Here is an 18,323-nt window from a genome sequence, read left to right as displayed (position 1 = left end):
GTGGTGACGGGCTCGAACCCCGGTTTATTCAAGAAGCGTGTGCTGTGCACTGCTGCTCCTTCCCACCTGGCTACGGAGGCGGCAAAGGTCAGCTGGATGGTTACTTATGGGAGGAGGGAAATGCATAGGTTGTCTATTTCCTTTTCTCTTATTAGTTATTTAATTTTTAAAATTTTCTTCTTATTATTATTTTTTTATTTTATTGTATTAATTTATTTTTTGGCTGGTGCAGCATAAGCCATAAGCTTCCTTGCACCATGTGGCCATTGCTAATACTAATAGTAACCCCCCCTGTGCATGCAAAAATGTTGAGGACTGGGCAGATCTCTATGACTGCCCAATGTATGATGACCAAAGGAGCATTTTAATAACAAAAATAGGACCACAGCTAAAAAACCAAGAACAGCTGTTCATTACAGAAGAGATATTATAAAGCCTTAGCACGATACTCACAGGAAGTCTTCCAAATCAGAAGAACTGCCCAGCAACAGGAAATCCAACCAATTCCAGTCCAAATTCACTGAGACCACAAAAAATAAACTCCACAACTCTCTAAAAGTAGCCAACCCAAGAATCCCTTGTTAAATTGCTAACAGAAAATCTATTTGAAATAAAACCACAAGTGATCCCCCCATTATACTGACAAAAATATATAGTACTGTTCCTTTCCCCTATATGAACAACTCCTTGAGACCTTTACGTGACTTGACCTACCCCTGAATTGACTATAGGACTGGAATTGACATGCAGCCAGGGTTGCATGTAGCTGAATCGATATATTAAACTGCATGACACATAGGGTCTGCTTGTATATTTAATTAATTTATACTGCTATTTATTATTTTATTACTTACTTCTATTATTAAGAATATAAGTTACTTAATGGTGTGAGTTTTGTTTATAAAAATTTTAAGTGATGGATTTTTTAATGATGAATTTTAGTGAAAAAGTTTAATGATGGATGCTTGTTAAAAAAAAATTAAAAGAAATGGGGGGGGGGGGAGTTAAAATTTATAAAAATAAGAAAATTGTAAAAATTTTAAAAATATAAAAAGTATGAAAGATGTGCGAATGGAACAAATTGCATGTTTCTTTCATGCTCCCATCACCAGACAAGACTGATGGCCAGGAGGGAGACCCCTGGGCCCTTGTGCACCATCCCTGCTGATGCCATGCTATTGGATGTGAGATGCTGACACTGACTGTTTGGCTGGCCGAGGTCAGTGTGAGATTACTTTGTCCAGAGAGGCAACAAACAACCATAGAGATCCTTTCCCTTACATCCCCCCCCCCCTCTCTCTCTCTCTCTCTCTCTCTCCACCCTCGGAGGATTCTCTACTTTCCTTTCCCCCAACTTGAATGGATCCTATGATGAGAGCCTTGTCGATCAATTTGGCCCTGGTAAGAATGTGCAAGGCTCAAGTGGTAGAATTTTTTTCAGCCTGAACTGTACTTGTTAACAGGAGAGACTGCTTCTATAGGGATGGAATTCACTTAAATAGAAAGGGTGCAAGAATATTTGCTGATGCTAACGCGGCAGTGTTAGGTGGGTCGAAAAACTGATAGCTTGGGGGGGGGATACAAGGACTAATAGTTTAACAGTAGCCATAGGCAGAGGTGAAGGTGATTCTTGTACAATTTCTATTAGAATAAGTAGCGACCTGGAGCGTGGGATGTTGGGGGTTTCAGGAATGGATGGCAGTCATCCTGAAATAGTGGGTATATGGGATGTGTTAGGGAAACTAGGAATAGGAGTAGGAGCATGTATGCTTGCATGTATACCAATGCTAGAAGTTAGTAAATAAATTTGATGAATTTGAAGTGTTGGTCAAGACATCAAAGGCGGATATTGTTGGGATAGCAGAGACGTGGTGTCACACAGATATAAGGAATGCTGAACTGGAATTTGGAGAGTACAATGTGTACAGAAAGGATAGACAGGATAGAAAGGGAGGAGGTATTATGCTGTTAATTAAGAAAAAAATAAAATCAAAAGAAGTGCATCCAGTTGATATAGATGAACCGTGCACTGTTGAGTCAGTTTGGTGTGATATAAGCACTGCGAAAGCAAAAATAAGAGTAGGAGTGTGTTATAGGCCTAATGACTCAAATGAGTACAATGAACAATTGTACAGAGAAATAGAGTGGGCTAGTAAATCGGAATGTCTTATAATGGGGAATTTTAACTTCCCAGATATTGACTGGAACATGTGGGTTGGTCACTCACACACTAGTCAGACTTTTGTGGATTTATTGGATGATTGTTTTCTGCAGCAGCATGTTCGAGAGGCAACCAGAGAAAGTAATACTCTTGATCTGGTTATCAGCAGTGATCATTCGTATATTAAGAATTTGCAGATAAAGGAACCACTAGGTGGCAGTGATCACAGTGTACTGATGTGGGATTTACTTAAAGATTTAATTACCATCAGGGGTAAAGGAAAGGGTTTTTGCTTCCGTAAAGGTGAGTACAGTGGTCTCCGACAGTTTTTAAATTCTGTACAGTGGGATAAACTGACGATGTTAACAACAGTAAATTCTAAGTGGGAAGCATTCAAGGAATTAATCGTGGATGCTACTAAAAGTTTCATACCTATTAAGAAATATTGTTCAAGGTTTAGGCCTAAATGGTTATCTAATGAACTAATCAGACTCGTAACAGAGAAGAAAAATGCATGGAATGCATATAAATTTCACATCCATTTTAGCATTAGCATTAGTAGAGGCATTTGATGCAAGAAAGCAAGCTTATGCAGCATCAGCCAAAAAAAAAAAAAAATAAAATAAATAAATAAAAAATAACCACTTCCACTTCACTCCTCTGTTCGTTCGAAATACCTGTCCAGCTGAGCCTTAAACTTATTTAGGCTATCAACTTCCACGACAAGGGATGGATGTCTATTCCAGCAACCAACCACCTGCTGGCTAAAGGCAAATTTCCTCACGTCTATCCTACATCTGTCTTTCCTCAATTTGAATTTTGCTCAAACCATTCAAGGCTCTATACACCTCTATCAGATCACCTCGCCGGTGCCTAGTCTCCAGACACTGTAATTTGCAAAACGCAAGCCTTTCTTCATAAGAGCACCCCTTTGTTCCATTCACTAATCTTGTTGCCCTTCTCTGTACTCGTTCCAGCATCACTACATTCTTCTTGAAATGAGACCTCCAGACCTGTATACAGTACTCTAGGTGCGGTCTGACCATTGCCTTACACAAGGGAATAATCACCTCCTTATCCCTGCTAGAAAAATTCCAATATATCATCGACAATACACCATGAGCTACTCTTGCAGCCCGTCTGCACTGTTCAGAAAACTTCATATCTGCCTGCACAACCACCCCCAGGTCCCTTTCATTCTCTACCACTGTCAGTGTAGTACCACAGAGTTGATACGTTGCTCTGGGGTTGCTGTTTCCCATATGTAGTACTTTACATTTGTCAATGTTAGACTTCATTTGCCACCTCTCAGCCCATCTGCTCAACCTTTTCAGATCCTGTTGCAGTAGCATAGTGTCAGTAGTGTCCTTGACAACCCTGCCAACCTTCGTATCGTCTGCAAACTTGGACATTAAGCTTGATATACCATCATCAATATCATTTATAAATACAGAAAACAATAGTGGACCCAATACTGAACCCTGAGGGACTCCACTAATAACATTAGTCCACGATGAACAGTGTCCATTGATTACCACTCTCTGTCTTCTCCCCCCTCAACCACCCCTTTATCCATTGCAGCAATTTGCCTCCAATGCCACACTGTTCCAATTTGTGCAGCAGTCTTCCATGTGCAACAGTATCAAAAGCCTTTCTAAGATCCAAGTATATAATATCAACGTTGTTCCCTGCATCCTGTTCTTTTGTGACTGCATCATAGTATAATTATATAAATTATCAAGCGACTCAGAAGCCTATGGCAGATATAAGCTAGTCTGTAATCAGGTCACAAAGGAGGTTAGGCAGGTGAAAGCATTTTACGAGAAATCCTTGGCAAAAGATGCTAAGAAAAACAGCAAGGATTTCTTTACTTATATAAACTGTAAAAGGAAGGGGATGAATCTGACTAGTCCACTTGACATCGATGGATCGACTGTTGATGATCCTGCTCAGACAGCAAACAAACTGAATGAGAATTTTGCATCTACATTCACACATGAGGAATTATTAAAGTTTGAAAATGGCAGAAGGTTATCAAATTGTAGCAGGATACTTAATGATTTTGTAATAACTGAAAGCAAAGTGGAGGAGAAATTGTTGAAGTTAAACATAAGAAAAGCACCTGTGGTGGATGGGATCTATCCAGTTATATTAAAGGAGGCGGCAAAGCAAATAAGCAAACCCTTACCCATAATTATGGGAGCATCCTTGGACTCAGGGGAGGTTCCCTTGGACTGGAGATGTGCAAATGTATCCCCAATTCACAAAGGGGGATCGAAGGGCGACACGAGTAATTACAGACCAGTTAGTTTAACTTCTGTTCAGGGTAAAATAATGGAGTCACTGGTTAAAGATGCATTGCAGGATCATCTAGACAAGACTGCAGCAATAATTCAGACACAGCATGGGTTCGTTAAGGGAACGTCTTGTCTGACAAATTTGATAGGATATTATGATGTGGTTACAAAGGAACTGGATGTAAAAAATAATTTTGATATCATATATTTGGATTTCAGGAAAGCTTTTGACACTGTTGCGCATGGAAGACTATTGTACAAATTGGAGCAGAATGGTATTAAGGGTAAGTTGCTACAATGGATAAAAGGATGGTTAAGTGGAAGAAGACAGAGGGTGGTAATCAATGGACACTGCTCATCATGGACTAATGTTATTAGCGTGTCCCACAGGGTTCGGTGTTAGGTCCACTGTTGTTTTGTATATTTATCAATGATATTGATGTAGGTATATCAGGCTTAATGTCGAAGTTTGCAGATGATACAAAGGTTGGCAGGGTTGTTAACGACAGTAATGGCAGTGTGCTACTGCAACAGGTTCTAGATAATTTGGGCAGATGGGCTAAGAACTGGCAACTGAAGTTTAACCTTGACAAATGCAAAGTACTGCATATGGATAGAAGTAACCCCAGAGAAACGTACCAACTCTGTGGTACTACACTTAAAGTGGTAGAAAATGAAAAAGACCTGGGAGTAATTGTCCAGTCAGATATGAAGTTCTCTGAGCAATGCAGACAGGCTGCCAGGGCAGGTCATGGGATTTTGTCAATGATATATAGGAATTTTGCTAGCAGGGAAAAGGAGGTGATTGTCCCTCTGTATAAGGCAATGGTCAGGCCACGGCTTGACTACTGTGTACAGGTCTGGAGGCCTCATTTTAGGAAGGATGTAGATTTACTTGAGCGTGTACAGAGAAGGGCAACAAGATGGGTGAGGGGAATGAAGGGATCCTCTTACCAAGAGAGGCTTAAGTTCTGCAAACTGCAGTGGTTGGAGACTAGGCACCTGCCCGGTGATCTGATTGAGGTGTATAAGGCCTTAATGGGTTGAGCATGCTGAATTCTGATGGGATCCTTCCACTTGTTCAGATTACGAAGCTAAGGGGGCATAAATTCAAATTAAGAAAAGACAGATGTAGAATAGATGTGCGGAAATTTGCCTTTAGCCAGCGGGTGGTTCATTGCTGGAACAAGCTTTCATCTGTCGTTGTGGAAATTGATAGGCTGAATAAATTTAAGGAGGAACTGGACAGGCATTTGGAGGGAATGGTGTGATTTTTTTTTTTTTTTTTGGCTGATGCTTCATAAGCTCATACACTTGCTTTCTTGCATCACATGCCACTACTACTACTACTACCCAACCTTTTGCCTGGTGTCTGACACCACCACATCTCTGCATCCCCCGGGCGAGGATGGGCATCAGCCCTCAGGGGTTCCCACTGTCACTCCCTTCCATTCAGGTGGGCACCTCAACTATTGCCCCCCCTCTGTCTCTTCCCTCTTTCATTGCACTCTCATACTCTTTCCCTCATTTCCTTTTTTTTTTGTTTTTGACTCTCCCTGGTAAGCTTAGGCAACGCCAGGGTTTGCCCCTCCATGGAAAAGGATAGTTTCTAGTGGTTGCTGGTGTTCCACAGGCATGCATACAGTAAAATTAGGCTAAGAGGCCGAATGAAGAACAGACCAACAAACTCAACACTAACCTTACGCAAACACTCACTAACTCACACTATCTGGCCTTTACAGAGTCATGTATTTGTCACTGAGTTACTATGCAGAATTGGGGGAAACCCCTGGTGCTGCCTGACATGAAACACTATACCCAACATAACTACAGAATCACATAACAGTTTTAACATATTTGATTTGTACCTACTTATAATATAATTGGGAATGGACACCAGGTAGTTTCTATGCATACAGTAAAATTTATACTATACATATTAATATATTTGGAGGAACCAGACTTTCCCGGTTCCTCCAGTTAAGACTCTCACCAAAACTCTTTTATAATTATATAATTTTGAACTTAAGTAAGATTGCCAACTTAACAACAATTTACAACTGTATGAAATACCACAACTGCCGACCTCAGTATAATCCTACCTGCTCCCCAAAAGTGCTCGCAATTACACCTGTCCTCATCAATGGCCAAAACTCCACCTATTGTAGTTTATCAGAGTGACATGGTTTCTTGATTACTTTTAATTAAAAAAAAAATCATTATCTGGACCCCACACATTATCACTAATGTTTTTACTAATAATTTTGCTAATAGCTGATCCAAAATCTCCATCACTGGGATGATAAAACTGATATAATTTTGAAATTCAAAAATACAGAAAATGGGAAAAAAATTGCATTGCTACCACCAGACTTTGAATTACTGCCACAAACACTCAGTGAAGTTAAAAGGAAATTTAAAACATTATCATGTAAAAAAAGGAAAAACAACTACAAGTGAGGGATGTTCATTAAGCTTTGAAAAGAAGGTAGATGGGGAGAATTTTTTTAAATGTAATGGTGCCACACAAGTACTTGGCAGTAACTAAGAGTTAACAAATGCATATTATGTATGAGTATAATGAGATTTGATATAAAAATTAACATAAATTTGCAGTATAATCTCTTCATAGTGAGGAAAAAAAGCAAGAAAAAAAAAGCCATGATAAATTTCAAATCACTCTTACCTGTTCCTATCATCACTGGAGCAAACACACTGTGATCACTATTCAGAGTTGTAGCAGAATGAGGTGGTGTCAGAGGTGTAGATGGTGGAGTAAGAACACAAGGAGAATGGCCTTCATCATCATCATCTTGGTTTATATGTTGGCTGCTGACACTAAAACTACGAAGATCTGAAGGCAATGGAGCAGGATGATGACCAGAACGGCCAGATAAACGTGGCTTAATGCCAGGAGATTTGAGTGGCAAATCTGGCCATTTTCTTTGCTATTAATAAAAAAGGAGGGCATTACAAATTTCATTAACTTATGTGTCAAAATCTGAATTTATTATTTTTCCTGAAACTAAAAGGATATTTTTACATATTTTAGGCTGGGGGCCAAAACAGAGAAACTGCTGAAGGTCATGTAGGCTGTCATAGCAAGTGGGCTGCAGGCTGCAAGACTAGTCCTACCCCTAATTATGCATTCTTTGAAATAGTATTTTTGTTACCTTTATTAACAGTTTTTTTTTTTTTTTTTTTTTTGCATTTAATAATTAAATACAAAAATCCACCAATTATTACATAACACTAATAACAATCCTATTATATGATCCTTGGGAAGATACATAAAATGCAAGTAAGCAATACAGAAAAATTGATTTTTAAAAATGGATATTTTCAAAACTCAACTATATTTTGTGACATGAAGGAACATACTTAAAACTAGGTGCATACGGTGCTAGCTGCAGGGGGGGAGCACTTATTGGGGCCCTCCATCTTTCTGAGAGTTTCCACTTACAATTGGCCTTCAAATACATATTACCAGGAAAAAAAAAGTATTCTAATAGCTGAAAAAAAAAGATTATTTAATTCAAAGAAATATTTATTTCAATTACCATATCTTTGCCAATAAATCTTTCTCTCTATATATGAGTGTGTGAAAAATATTTAACACACTTCACTTTGCCACAAAGCTAACAGAAATTGTACATGTAAAACATACATTTTATGGAAATAATAAGTGTTTTTTATCTTTATTCACTAAAACAGTGTTTCTAAATGTGAGGTCCTCGGACCCCTAGGAGTCAGCAGGGCTGTTGATGGTGGTCCATGAGTAACATTTGTTATTTAAAAAATAACTTATTGAATACTTTTTAAATTAATATCATGTGAATCTAAATTAAAATATTAAATTTAAGCACACTGCAAAAATTTATGTAAACATTAAAATAGTTATGTTTTGGGTAGCACAACAATATAGTAACAGCATTACTGTTCTTCAAAGAAACAACATCCTTCACAAATTAAGAATTAAACATTGAAAAAAAAAAAAAAAATATATATATATATATACACTAATTGTTAGGTATATAGTAACATGTGCTCAACCTTTTCATGCTTTCATGTAGTACAGTTCATTGTGGTAAGCAGCGTTTAACTACTGACTTATTTATTGGTTATTCTAAATTATCCATTCTTCATTTAACTTTATTTTATTATCTGTTCAGTACAGAACATATACCATTTTGAGTAATGGGATAATTTATGATAAATCAGCTAGTAATTGGGTGTTAGGAATTAGCCATTCCTCTATTTTTCTATATTATTCTATATTTCATCATTATCTTTTTTGGCATTTAATACACCATAATTATATTATACTCTTATAGACATACCAGGATCTATAAGAGTATAATATAGACAACACTGAGCCAAGGCAAGACATGGGCCAGGTTGTCAGGTGCCTTTTTAGCTTGACATTTTTGTATAAATTAAATACTTCACTTGCTATGGACTACAGAAGCTAAGTGCAACTGTACTTAAAACCTTTTATGAATGTCAGAGCAGGAAGAGATGTAAGGAGCAGAGTTGCAGTAAAGAGCACTTCTTATACCCGTCTAATCCATGTACAGTCGGGCAGTTACGCTACCTGTTAAATCCTATGTACAATTATATAAATGCTTTTTCTTTACTTTTCACTATCTAACCCTAATTTTCATACCTCAAGATCTATTAGAGTAATTCGAGGGAAATTGAGGTACTACTACTATACTTATCCCTACTTCCTTTCTCCTTTTGTTAGCTATAGCTTGCTTTTGTATAAATAAAAATAATACCACAACAGAAATTGAAAATTATAGTTGGCCTTCCTTTTCTTTTTCTATATATTCGTTTCAAAGGTATCTGTCAGGCTAAATGTTATCTTGCCTGTTTGCTACTATATTATAACATAATGAAGTTTAAGTTTTGGACACTGTTAAACAGGCAGATGGCGATCAGAAACAGATAGCTCAGTTAATTATTGGTAAGATACGTTGAGAGGGTTAGCCCTTGAAAAAGTCCCTTTCAGTGTATCTCTACACCAATAGTTAACTACATAATCATCATTGTATTATATATTTATATTTTATTACTAATTATATGTTTACTTCCAGGGTTTGGCCACGTATGCCTGCATGGGCTATTTTATTTTTATAAGTTATTTTGGCCTTATGGCCTACTGCAAGCTGTATACTGTTGTGTTCATATACCTGTTCAGCATCTGTATAGTACTTATTGTGCTTTTACTATAATAACTAGATTACAGACTGATGCAATGTACAATCTGTTTTTGATGGCATTAATCTGATCTGGCTAATAACTTTTATATATCCCTACTGTTTATATATATATACAGGGTGATTCACTACCAGTGCAACAAACTTGCAGGAGGTGTAGGGGGCACAAAGAAGAATCAGAATCACATAGCATTGCAGGGTCCGAAATGCCTTCGTCATGCAGGAGGTCGCGTAAGTAAAGAAAAAGAACAGAAACAGCAACTCGTTATTGTAACAGAAATCATTTTAATGACAAGTTTTACATCGGCAAAATGCCATGCTACAGAAGGTGTTCGAAAGTTCAACCAGAAGCAGTCACACAGGCTTAACAGCGCCGCCGCATGGAATCCCTAATGTTCTGGAAGATTCCTGGCGTGTCTCGAATCTCCCCAGCAGCTACAGAGATGCGAGCGACGAGGTCTCAACTGAATCAATGGGGGTCTCGTACAGCAATGTCTTCATTTGACTCCAGCAGAAGTCCAGGCATGATAGGTCCGGCGATCTATCAGGCCAATGAACTGGACCACCACGACCTATCCAATGCTGTCCAAATGTAATGTTTAGGTGTTGGCGGACGTCATTGGTGTAATGTGGGAGAGCCCCATCATGCTGGAATCACATTGAGCGGCGCAACGACTAAGGAACATGTGCTTCTTCAATAAGTTCGAGCAGGACTTGCTGTAGAAAGATCAAGTATGCCCTACCGTCCAGACGAGGGGGCAGAAGGTACTGCAGAGAAACGGCGTTGAGTTGCACTTGTTCGCGTACCATGGGGGTTCTCCAAAGCCCACAAATGGGCGTTATGTTGATTGAAGGTTCCCTCTATTGTGAAACTTGCCTCACCCGTGAACAATACGGATGCAGCAAATGTGCTGTCTGCCACACTCTGTTGAAGAAACCAAGTAGCAAAAGTCCTCCGGAGTGGATAATCCGCAGGCTCCAATGATTGGACGCGTTGCAGATGGTATGAACTCATTTGGTTTGTTGACAGTATTCTCCATACAGTGGATTGGGAAATACCCAATCGTTGGCCTATCGCTCGAGTACTCGGATTGCCTTCTGCAAGACGTAGGACATTCTCTTCATTGTCTGGCGTCCTCGTCGTTTGCTCTCGATTCATGGTACCTCTCATGAAACAACCAGTCTCACATAACCTTCTGTGCACACGTGCGAAAATCGTATGATGAGGAGCACGCCTGTGTGGGAAACGTTCCTGTTACAAGCGCAGAGCGGCGCGTGCCTGTTACAGTCCGCAGCTCCATATGCGAAGTGCATGTTGGCAAGTTCACCGTTTGAATACTCGTCCATCCTACTGCCTCGGGAACCGGTTCGCAAATGCTGACTTCCAGCGGGATCGCTGTTCACGCGACCTCCCGTTCAACGTCCTCTACCGCATGACGAAGGCATTTCGGACCCTGCAATGCTATGTGATTCCATTTCGCCTTTGTGCCACCCTACCTTCTGCAAGTTTGTCACACTGGTAGTGAATCACCCTGTATATATATATATATATATATATATATACACACACACACTGAGTTATCACTGAATTATGACCACCCCTATGAAAACTGAATGCGACCTGTTGACCACATGAGGTACGAGAGTGCGGAGTTAGTCAACCTACGTAGCATAGATAAAGTGTCAGTGGTTCAGTAGGTAGTAAAATTCCGAGCGTGATGGGTAAAAGGAAGGATTTATTGGACTTTGATAAAGGACAGAATGTGGTACTCTACGAGCTGGTTCCTTGATTTCCCAAACAGATGAACTGGTGGGGTGTTCGAGAGACACCGTAGTTAAAGTGTACTAGGACTGATGTCAAAATGGGCAAAACAACGACCTGATGCAAAACTGCAAATGTCAGGAAAGGTTGATGTTAGAGGTGAGCACCGGGTCCGACTACTCGTACAGGCGCAACACTGTTGAAGGGTTGACTACCCAGTACAACATGGGCCAACCCGGAACAATATCTGCCATGACCATGTGTCGCATGCTTGCACATATGAGCTATACCAGCAGATGATCCCTACTACATCCTCTCCTAACCAGGGTTCATCGGCATAAAAGACTCGCCTGGTGCAAAGCACATGCAAGTTGGACGTTAGAAGACTGGAAGGAGGTGTGCTGGTCGGATGAGTCACGTTATTTACTCCACACCATGAATGGTTGTGTATGGATTTGGCATCAACAACATGAGGCTCTTGATCCATCATGCATGGTGTCAAAAGTGCAGGCCAGTGGAGGTGGTTGTATGGTGTGCGGCATGTTTCACTAGCAGGAACCTGGACCCCTGGTGCATGTGGAACAACGTATCAGTGGTCTCAGCTATCGTCAACTGCTTGCTGACTGTGTATACCCCGCTATGTTACACTTTTTCCTGAATGGCGATGGTGTCTTCCAAGATGACAATGCACTGAGCCATCGGGCACTTGTTGTGCATAAATGGTTTGAGGAACACAGTTCTGACTTCCAGCATATCGATTGGCCTCTGAACTCCACCGATATCAATCCCATAGAGCAGTTGTGTGACACTATGGAAAGGCATATCAGGCGTCTGGATACACCAATCACCTCCATAGCTGACCGCATTACACACAGCTTGGTTGGCCATACCTCCCGAACGTTTCTGACATCTTGTTGAATCAATGCCGTCGGATAGCTGCTGTACTGAGGGCAAAAGGAGGACCTACGAAGTATTAGGTAGGTGGTCGTAATTCAGTGATCACTCAGTGTATATTGTAATTTAAATGTTATTGAATAACTAAAAATAATTTGTATTAATAAATATACTTCTTCAATGACATATGTCTCTCTTTTTTTTTTTTTTTTGAAATAAGAAATATTACAGGCAGAGATTCGTGAAGATAAAATTTAAATAAAAAGGGGTCCTTGGAATACTGAACTTTAAGAACCACTGCTGTAGATATTAATTCTGAACTGAATTAAAAATTATCATGGGCAATTTTTTATTCTAATTCTGTGGAAATTTATCAATACATACTACATTTATTGTTTCATCCTCATTAAATCTAATTTATAATTCTCTACATCGCCTGATTAAACATTGAGCCAAGGCAAGAGCCATGGGCCAGGTCGTCAGGTGCCTTTTTAGCTTGACATTTTTGTATAAATTAAATACTTCACTTGCTATGGACTACAGAAGCCAAGTGCAACTGTACTTAAAACCTTTTATGAATGTCAGAGCAGGAAGAGATGTAAGGAGCAGAGTTACAGTAAAGAGCACTTCTTATCCCCGTCTAATCCATGTACAGTATGTTTCAGATAAGCTATCAGCCTGAATTCGCTCTGCTGGTAGACATCATTGGTTTAAGCATTTCATGGACAAAAGATAACTTATTGTTGTTGTTGTTGTTATTTGGATTTTAGGAGCATTAGCAACTAAGGCCATATTGCTCCGGGGATATGCGGTGGTCATTCCCTGACCTTTCTGCATCCTCCATATTTGGTAGTCACGGGCTCGAACCCCAGTCTAATCAAGAAGCGTGTGCTACGCACTGCTGCTCCTGCACACCTGGCTACGGAGGCACCAAGACAACTTGTAACTTCAGTTACGAAAATAATTTTTTCAGCAAATACTTACTTAGAAATCATTGTGGCAGCAATTATTTATAAGTGCAGAAATCAATGCAAGCATAATTTCTGAGTTTTTTTTTTTTTTTTTTTTTTAATTCTTACCAATAGATACTATTATTCATTTGTTTGCTTTTAATCATAACAGCGCATCTTTTATTTAATTTTGTGTGTGAATTTCAAAATTGATAAATTTGTGTTAAAAAGTTTGTTTAAAATGGGTCTAATAGATACCATTCATAAGTATGTTAATTTGTATATTGCGACAAAAATGGTATTTCATTACTAAATTTTTGTGTAATGTAATTGTGCAATATACATAAAAGAATGCCATATTTCAATTCACCTCAGTACTGCAACCTTCCACAGGATGTGAAAATGTGAAACATCTAGGTTTATTAGTTTATTGTGCCATTAAACACTGTTTCGATTACTTTCAGTTGTTAATGCGAACAGCCATAAACATATTTTTCATAGCACCTTTTGCCATTCTAATCAAAGACTTGGTCGTGCTTACTTGTATTTATTTAATGAACAGTGTTGTGTTTAGTGTTTTCTAAGTTTTTAAAAAATAAGGACCATAACTCACTTTAAAGGTAAGTTTTTACAACAGTACAGGTCTTATCAATAATACAGTTTATATCTTTAAGCCAAAAACATAAATATAATATTTCGTGTTATTGTTTGGGGGGGGGGGGGAACTAATGTCAAATGAATATTTCTATAAATCATAAGACAACCTGTTGTTTATTGATCTTTTAAATAAGTATGGTAAAAATAACAAACTTAAAACTGTGTGTAGAATATCTATTTATTTTAATCTGATTTATCAATTTTCCTAATCAAATTTTTATTTCATAATATAATCTATATATTCAAAAAAACTAAAAATAATGTAACATCAAGAAGTCATGGGTCTTTTACTACACTGGCTTTTCTTTGAAACTGTTTTTGATCAAAATGTGAAATGATTTACTAGAGAACATAAAGACCAGTCTGCCACTTCAGAAAACTAACCTGGAACTTGGTATAGCTTTAGATTTAATGGCATCTCAGCAAGACCATGTGAATTTGCAGCTAGTCGATTTTAAAAATTTGAAATGTTGCTAATGCAAAATATAAAAAATACTGATAAATGTATAAAAATATGTAGAAATTTTGTAGATGACAATCCTTGTGCTGATGTGATTCTAAACTGTCATCAGAAATTCATTGTGGAAATACTGTTATCTGTAATTGACAAACTAGTTGCCAATTTGGAAGGGAATGAAAACAGAAGCTAACTAAGAATTTTGACACCTATGTCCAAAATCAGAAATGTATTTTGATTTCACAAAAATAATGAAATTATAATTATATTTTAAGATTAATTTATAGTTTTAATCAATTTTAATATTAATTAACTTATAAAAATTATCACTGAGATGGTAGTTTTATATAAAACGAGGCTGACATGACTTTTTTAGATAGCAATAATTGTCATATTATTAAAATAAATTATAAATTCAATTATACTAAGTCTTTATTCCATTTGGCACCCACTATTGAACTGTCACCTGTGGTTGTGGATTAACTTGCCATATTCTAGTTATGCCTCTGCCTAGAAATGCATATAATACAGTTTATGCATCTTTCAACATTCCGACAGAGCTTTGGAAAATGCTTCTGATAAAGCTGAGCGACCAATTGATGCACAACAGCAACAATAAGAAAATGAAATGGAGTCTTCCATAGAACTACAGCACTTGCAAATTTTCTTACAAGACACTTGTACTGTTCAGGAAGAGGACAATAATATGCACCTGATCAGTGCAAGATTTACACACATTTCTGCATGAAGAAACCTTGAAAGTACATTTCCAAACACTGAAGTTTCAGCATTTACTTAGGCCATATGGTATCAATATCTATAGACAAAAGAACATTTTCTAAACTGAAACATAAAAACAACAACCTATTGTTATTATAGGATTATATATTTACGTTATATGTATAAAATTTAAAAATTTTTCATTTTGTAATAAAATTGGTAATATTTTATTGTGTAAAATATTATCAATTTTATTACGATACTGGTTGGTTTGTTATTTATTTATTTTTTTAAATTTTTTTTGGGAGCATTAGCAACTAAGGCCATATTGCTCCGGGGATATGCAATGGTCATTCCCTGACCTTTCTGCATCCTCCGTATTTGGTGGTCACGGGCTCAAACCTCGGTCTAATCAAGAAGCACGTGCTACGCACTGCTGTTCCTGCCCACCTGGCTACGGAGGCGCCTTATTACGATACAGGCCACTGTATTTCTTATCAAATAATCTAGAGAACATATGATTCAGGAGCTGCTAAATGAAGAAAAGAAAAAGAACAATAGAAAACTCAAAGAAATGCCTTATCTTTCTTATGACCATTTGAAATTAAAAATGAAGAAACAGAGCTGATGAAGTACAACCAGAAACAACATTAGAAAAAGAATTTACGAATCAAAGTGGAGAAGAAGCAAACCGAATGGAACAAAACCAATTTCATGAAACACAATATAATCCATTATTGTTGTACATAACTGAAGAACCACCTGAAAAGTAGCCCAGTGACATTGCAAAGTAGCCTATAAATATAAAGGAAATGTTTATAGAATATATTTTTAATAAATAAACCCAAGCATTCTAGGAAATTAGAAAACTTAAAAATAGCATATACAGAATGCAACTGAACATATTACAGAAATATTCATGAATCTAATTTTTACTGTATGAAAATTAATGGAATAGTTAATTATTTTTGGTAGCAGTAGGGCTGTGTATTGTTTTATTTGTAAATTATTTTCAAATTTAATGGATATCTGACAAATGGTTCCAGTGACTGGAAAAATATCTCTAGGCCATTCAATGACCATGAGCATTTCAAGGATCGTATTCAAGCTATGAGTATATATTGAAAAATGCTTTCAATTAAAGGATGTGTTGATATGGAATTAGTGAAAACAAATTGAAATCTGAAGGAATTACTGGCGAGATCTTTTGAAAATAACAACTGCTACTGTTAAACTAGTAAGCTTGGTTTAATACGTAGAGGTAAGCAAATGATAATATACATAATAAACAGTAGCAATTACTTAACTTTCTTGGAATATCTTAGCCATTGTTGTTTGGTTTTTAGGAGCATTAGCAACTAAGGCCATATTGCTCCAGGATATGCGGTGGTCAGTCCCTGACCTTTACACATCCTCCGTATTTGGTGGTGACGGGCTCGAACTCCGGTCTAATCAAGAAGTGTGTGCTACGCACTGCTGCTCCTTCCCACCTGGCTACGGAGGTGCCGGAATATCTTAGTCAATATGACAAATTTTTAAAGCATCACTTAGAAATGCATGCTAACTGTGAAACTGGTAGAACAAATTATCTTTCCCATAAAATGTGTGATGAATTTATAAATTTAATAGTAAATAAAACAAAAGAAATTTTAATACCAGAAGTATGGGAAGCAATTTATTTTTCACTAGAAATTGACTCAACACCCGATATTAGTCATGCACATTAATCAATTTTTTATAATGTTGCAACTAATGGTGACATTGAAGAAATATTTTTTTGGTTTCCTACCAATACAACAGCATAATGCAGAATATTTAGAAAGAATATTACTTTATTAGAAAATTAAAAATCAGAAATTAGAATATTTAATTATAAAGAATACTACTTAACATACGTAGAAGCTGTATCCATTTGAAACTTGTTGCCATTGTTATAGTATATTAGATTATAAGGTACAGTGTAGCATATATCTTGAACTTGATGGTATAAGGCACAACGAAAAATTTGAGTGTAATACATATCACTGCATTTAGGAATCTGTTAGCTTAGTGTAGTGTAGTGTTGTCAAATGATCAATTAAATTGAATTTAAATGGAAATTGTGCACCAGACCAGAGCAGCAAAGCAATGTGCACAAAGTAGCAGGAGTGCTGTGGCTCAGCAGAGACCTAAAGGGGGCGATTCTCCAAATCATCACATTCTAAAAAAAATGAGCAACTTGTGGAATGTATGCAGATCTTTCTGGAATAGGACATGATCTAGTCAAGGTGAATGTCTTTGTGTGTGTGTGCTAGGTACAGAGAGTGTGAAGAAATTAGGCACCAACGCAACGTTTTGATAGGTGTCTATGAGAGTTCGAGAAGTAGGGTAGATGCCCTTGAAGGAATGAAAATGGGTGGCCAATCAAGCTCTCAGCTACCAAACTCAATGCCACAGCTGAGTCTTGTGCAGCAAGCAACGTAGTGCCAATTCTCAAGGCAGAATGCACTGGTCCCACGTGAGCTAGTTATTGCCAGTGACTCGATTGTCAGGGGAACAGGAAATATAATGTGCAAAAAAGATAGGTGGAATAGGACAAAGGTATGTCTGCCAGAAGCAAAAGTTGATGAGCATCTTTTAAGGGCACAAAACATGATATTGTTGTATTCATTGACACTAATGACATTAAGACTGGAAGATCCTAGAAAAAATTATGAGTTAAGGTTAAATTTGAAAGTGTCTGCAATTCTCTCCAGGTACAATAGGAGGGATTCTACGATGAGAGCCTGATAAATCAATTCAGCCCTGGAGAGATTGTGCAAGGCTGACGGGGTAGAATTTTTCCCAGCATGGTCTGTGCTTGTAAACAGGAGGGATTTCTACAGGGATGGGATTACACTTAAATAGAAAGGGTGCAAGAATATTTGTTGATGATATTGAGGCAGCTCTAGGCAGGTCGGAAAACTGGTAGCTGGGTGGGGATTCACAGACTAATAGATTAACAGTAGCTGCAGGTAGAGGTGAAAGTGATTCTTGCACTGCTTCTATCGGGAAGCAGTGCACGAGAAGCAGCTTGGAAAGTGTGTTGCTGGGGATTTCAAGAACTGCTGGGAGTCATCATGGAACAATTAAATACATGAGCAGTGTTAGAGTAACTAAGAGTAAAAACAAGTGCGTGTATACTTGCATGTACACCAATGCTAGGAGTATAGTAAATACATTAT

The 18,323-nt window shown here is 37.8% G+C and overlaps 1 protein-coding gene across 2 annotated transcripts in view; it reads right to left on the bottom strand.

Moving 5' to 3' along the window:
- Sos (Son of sevenless guanine nucleotide exchange factor) overlaps positions 1-18,323 on the bottom strand; it is a 669,490-nt gene that overhangs the window by 23,097 nt on the left and 628,070 nt on the right. For both annotated transcript variants that reach the window (XM_090376631.1, XM_090376632.1), the window contains exon 23: positions 7,145-7,406. In XM_090376631.1, coding sequence (XP_090232757.1) covers positions 7,145-7,406 — 262 coding nt within the window. The remainder of the gene's footprint in view (positions 1-7,144; positions 7,407-18,323) is intronic.

This window comes from Mastigoproctus giganteus, chromosome 6, assembly GCF_048544385.1.
Source record: "Mastigoproctus giganteus isolate SK-2022 chromosome 6, ASM4854438v1, whole genome shotgun sequence".
Lineage (NCBI taxonomy): Eukaryota > Metazoa > Arthropoda > Arachnida > Uropygi > Thelyphonidae > Mastigoproctus > Mastigoproctus giganteus.
The sequence above is the reverse complement of the archived record's forward strand: the minus strand, read 5'-3'. Positions and strand labels throughout refer to the sequence as shown.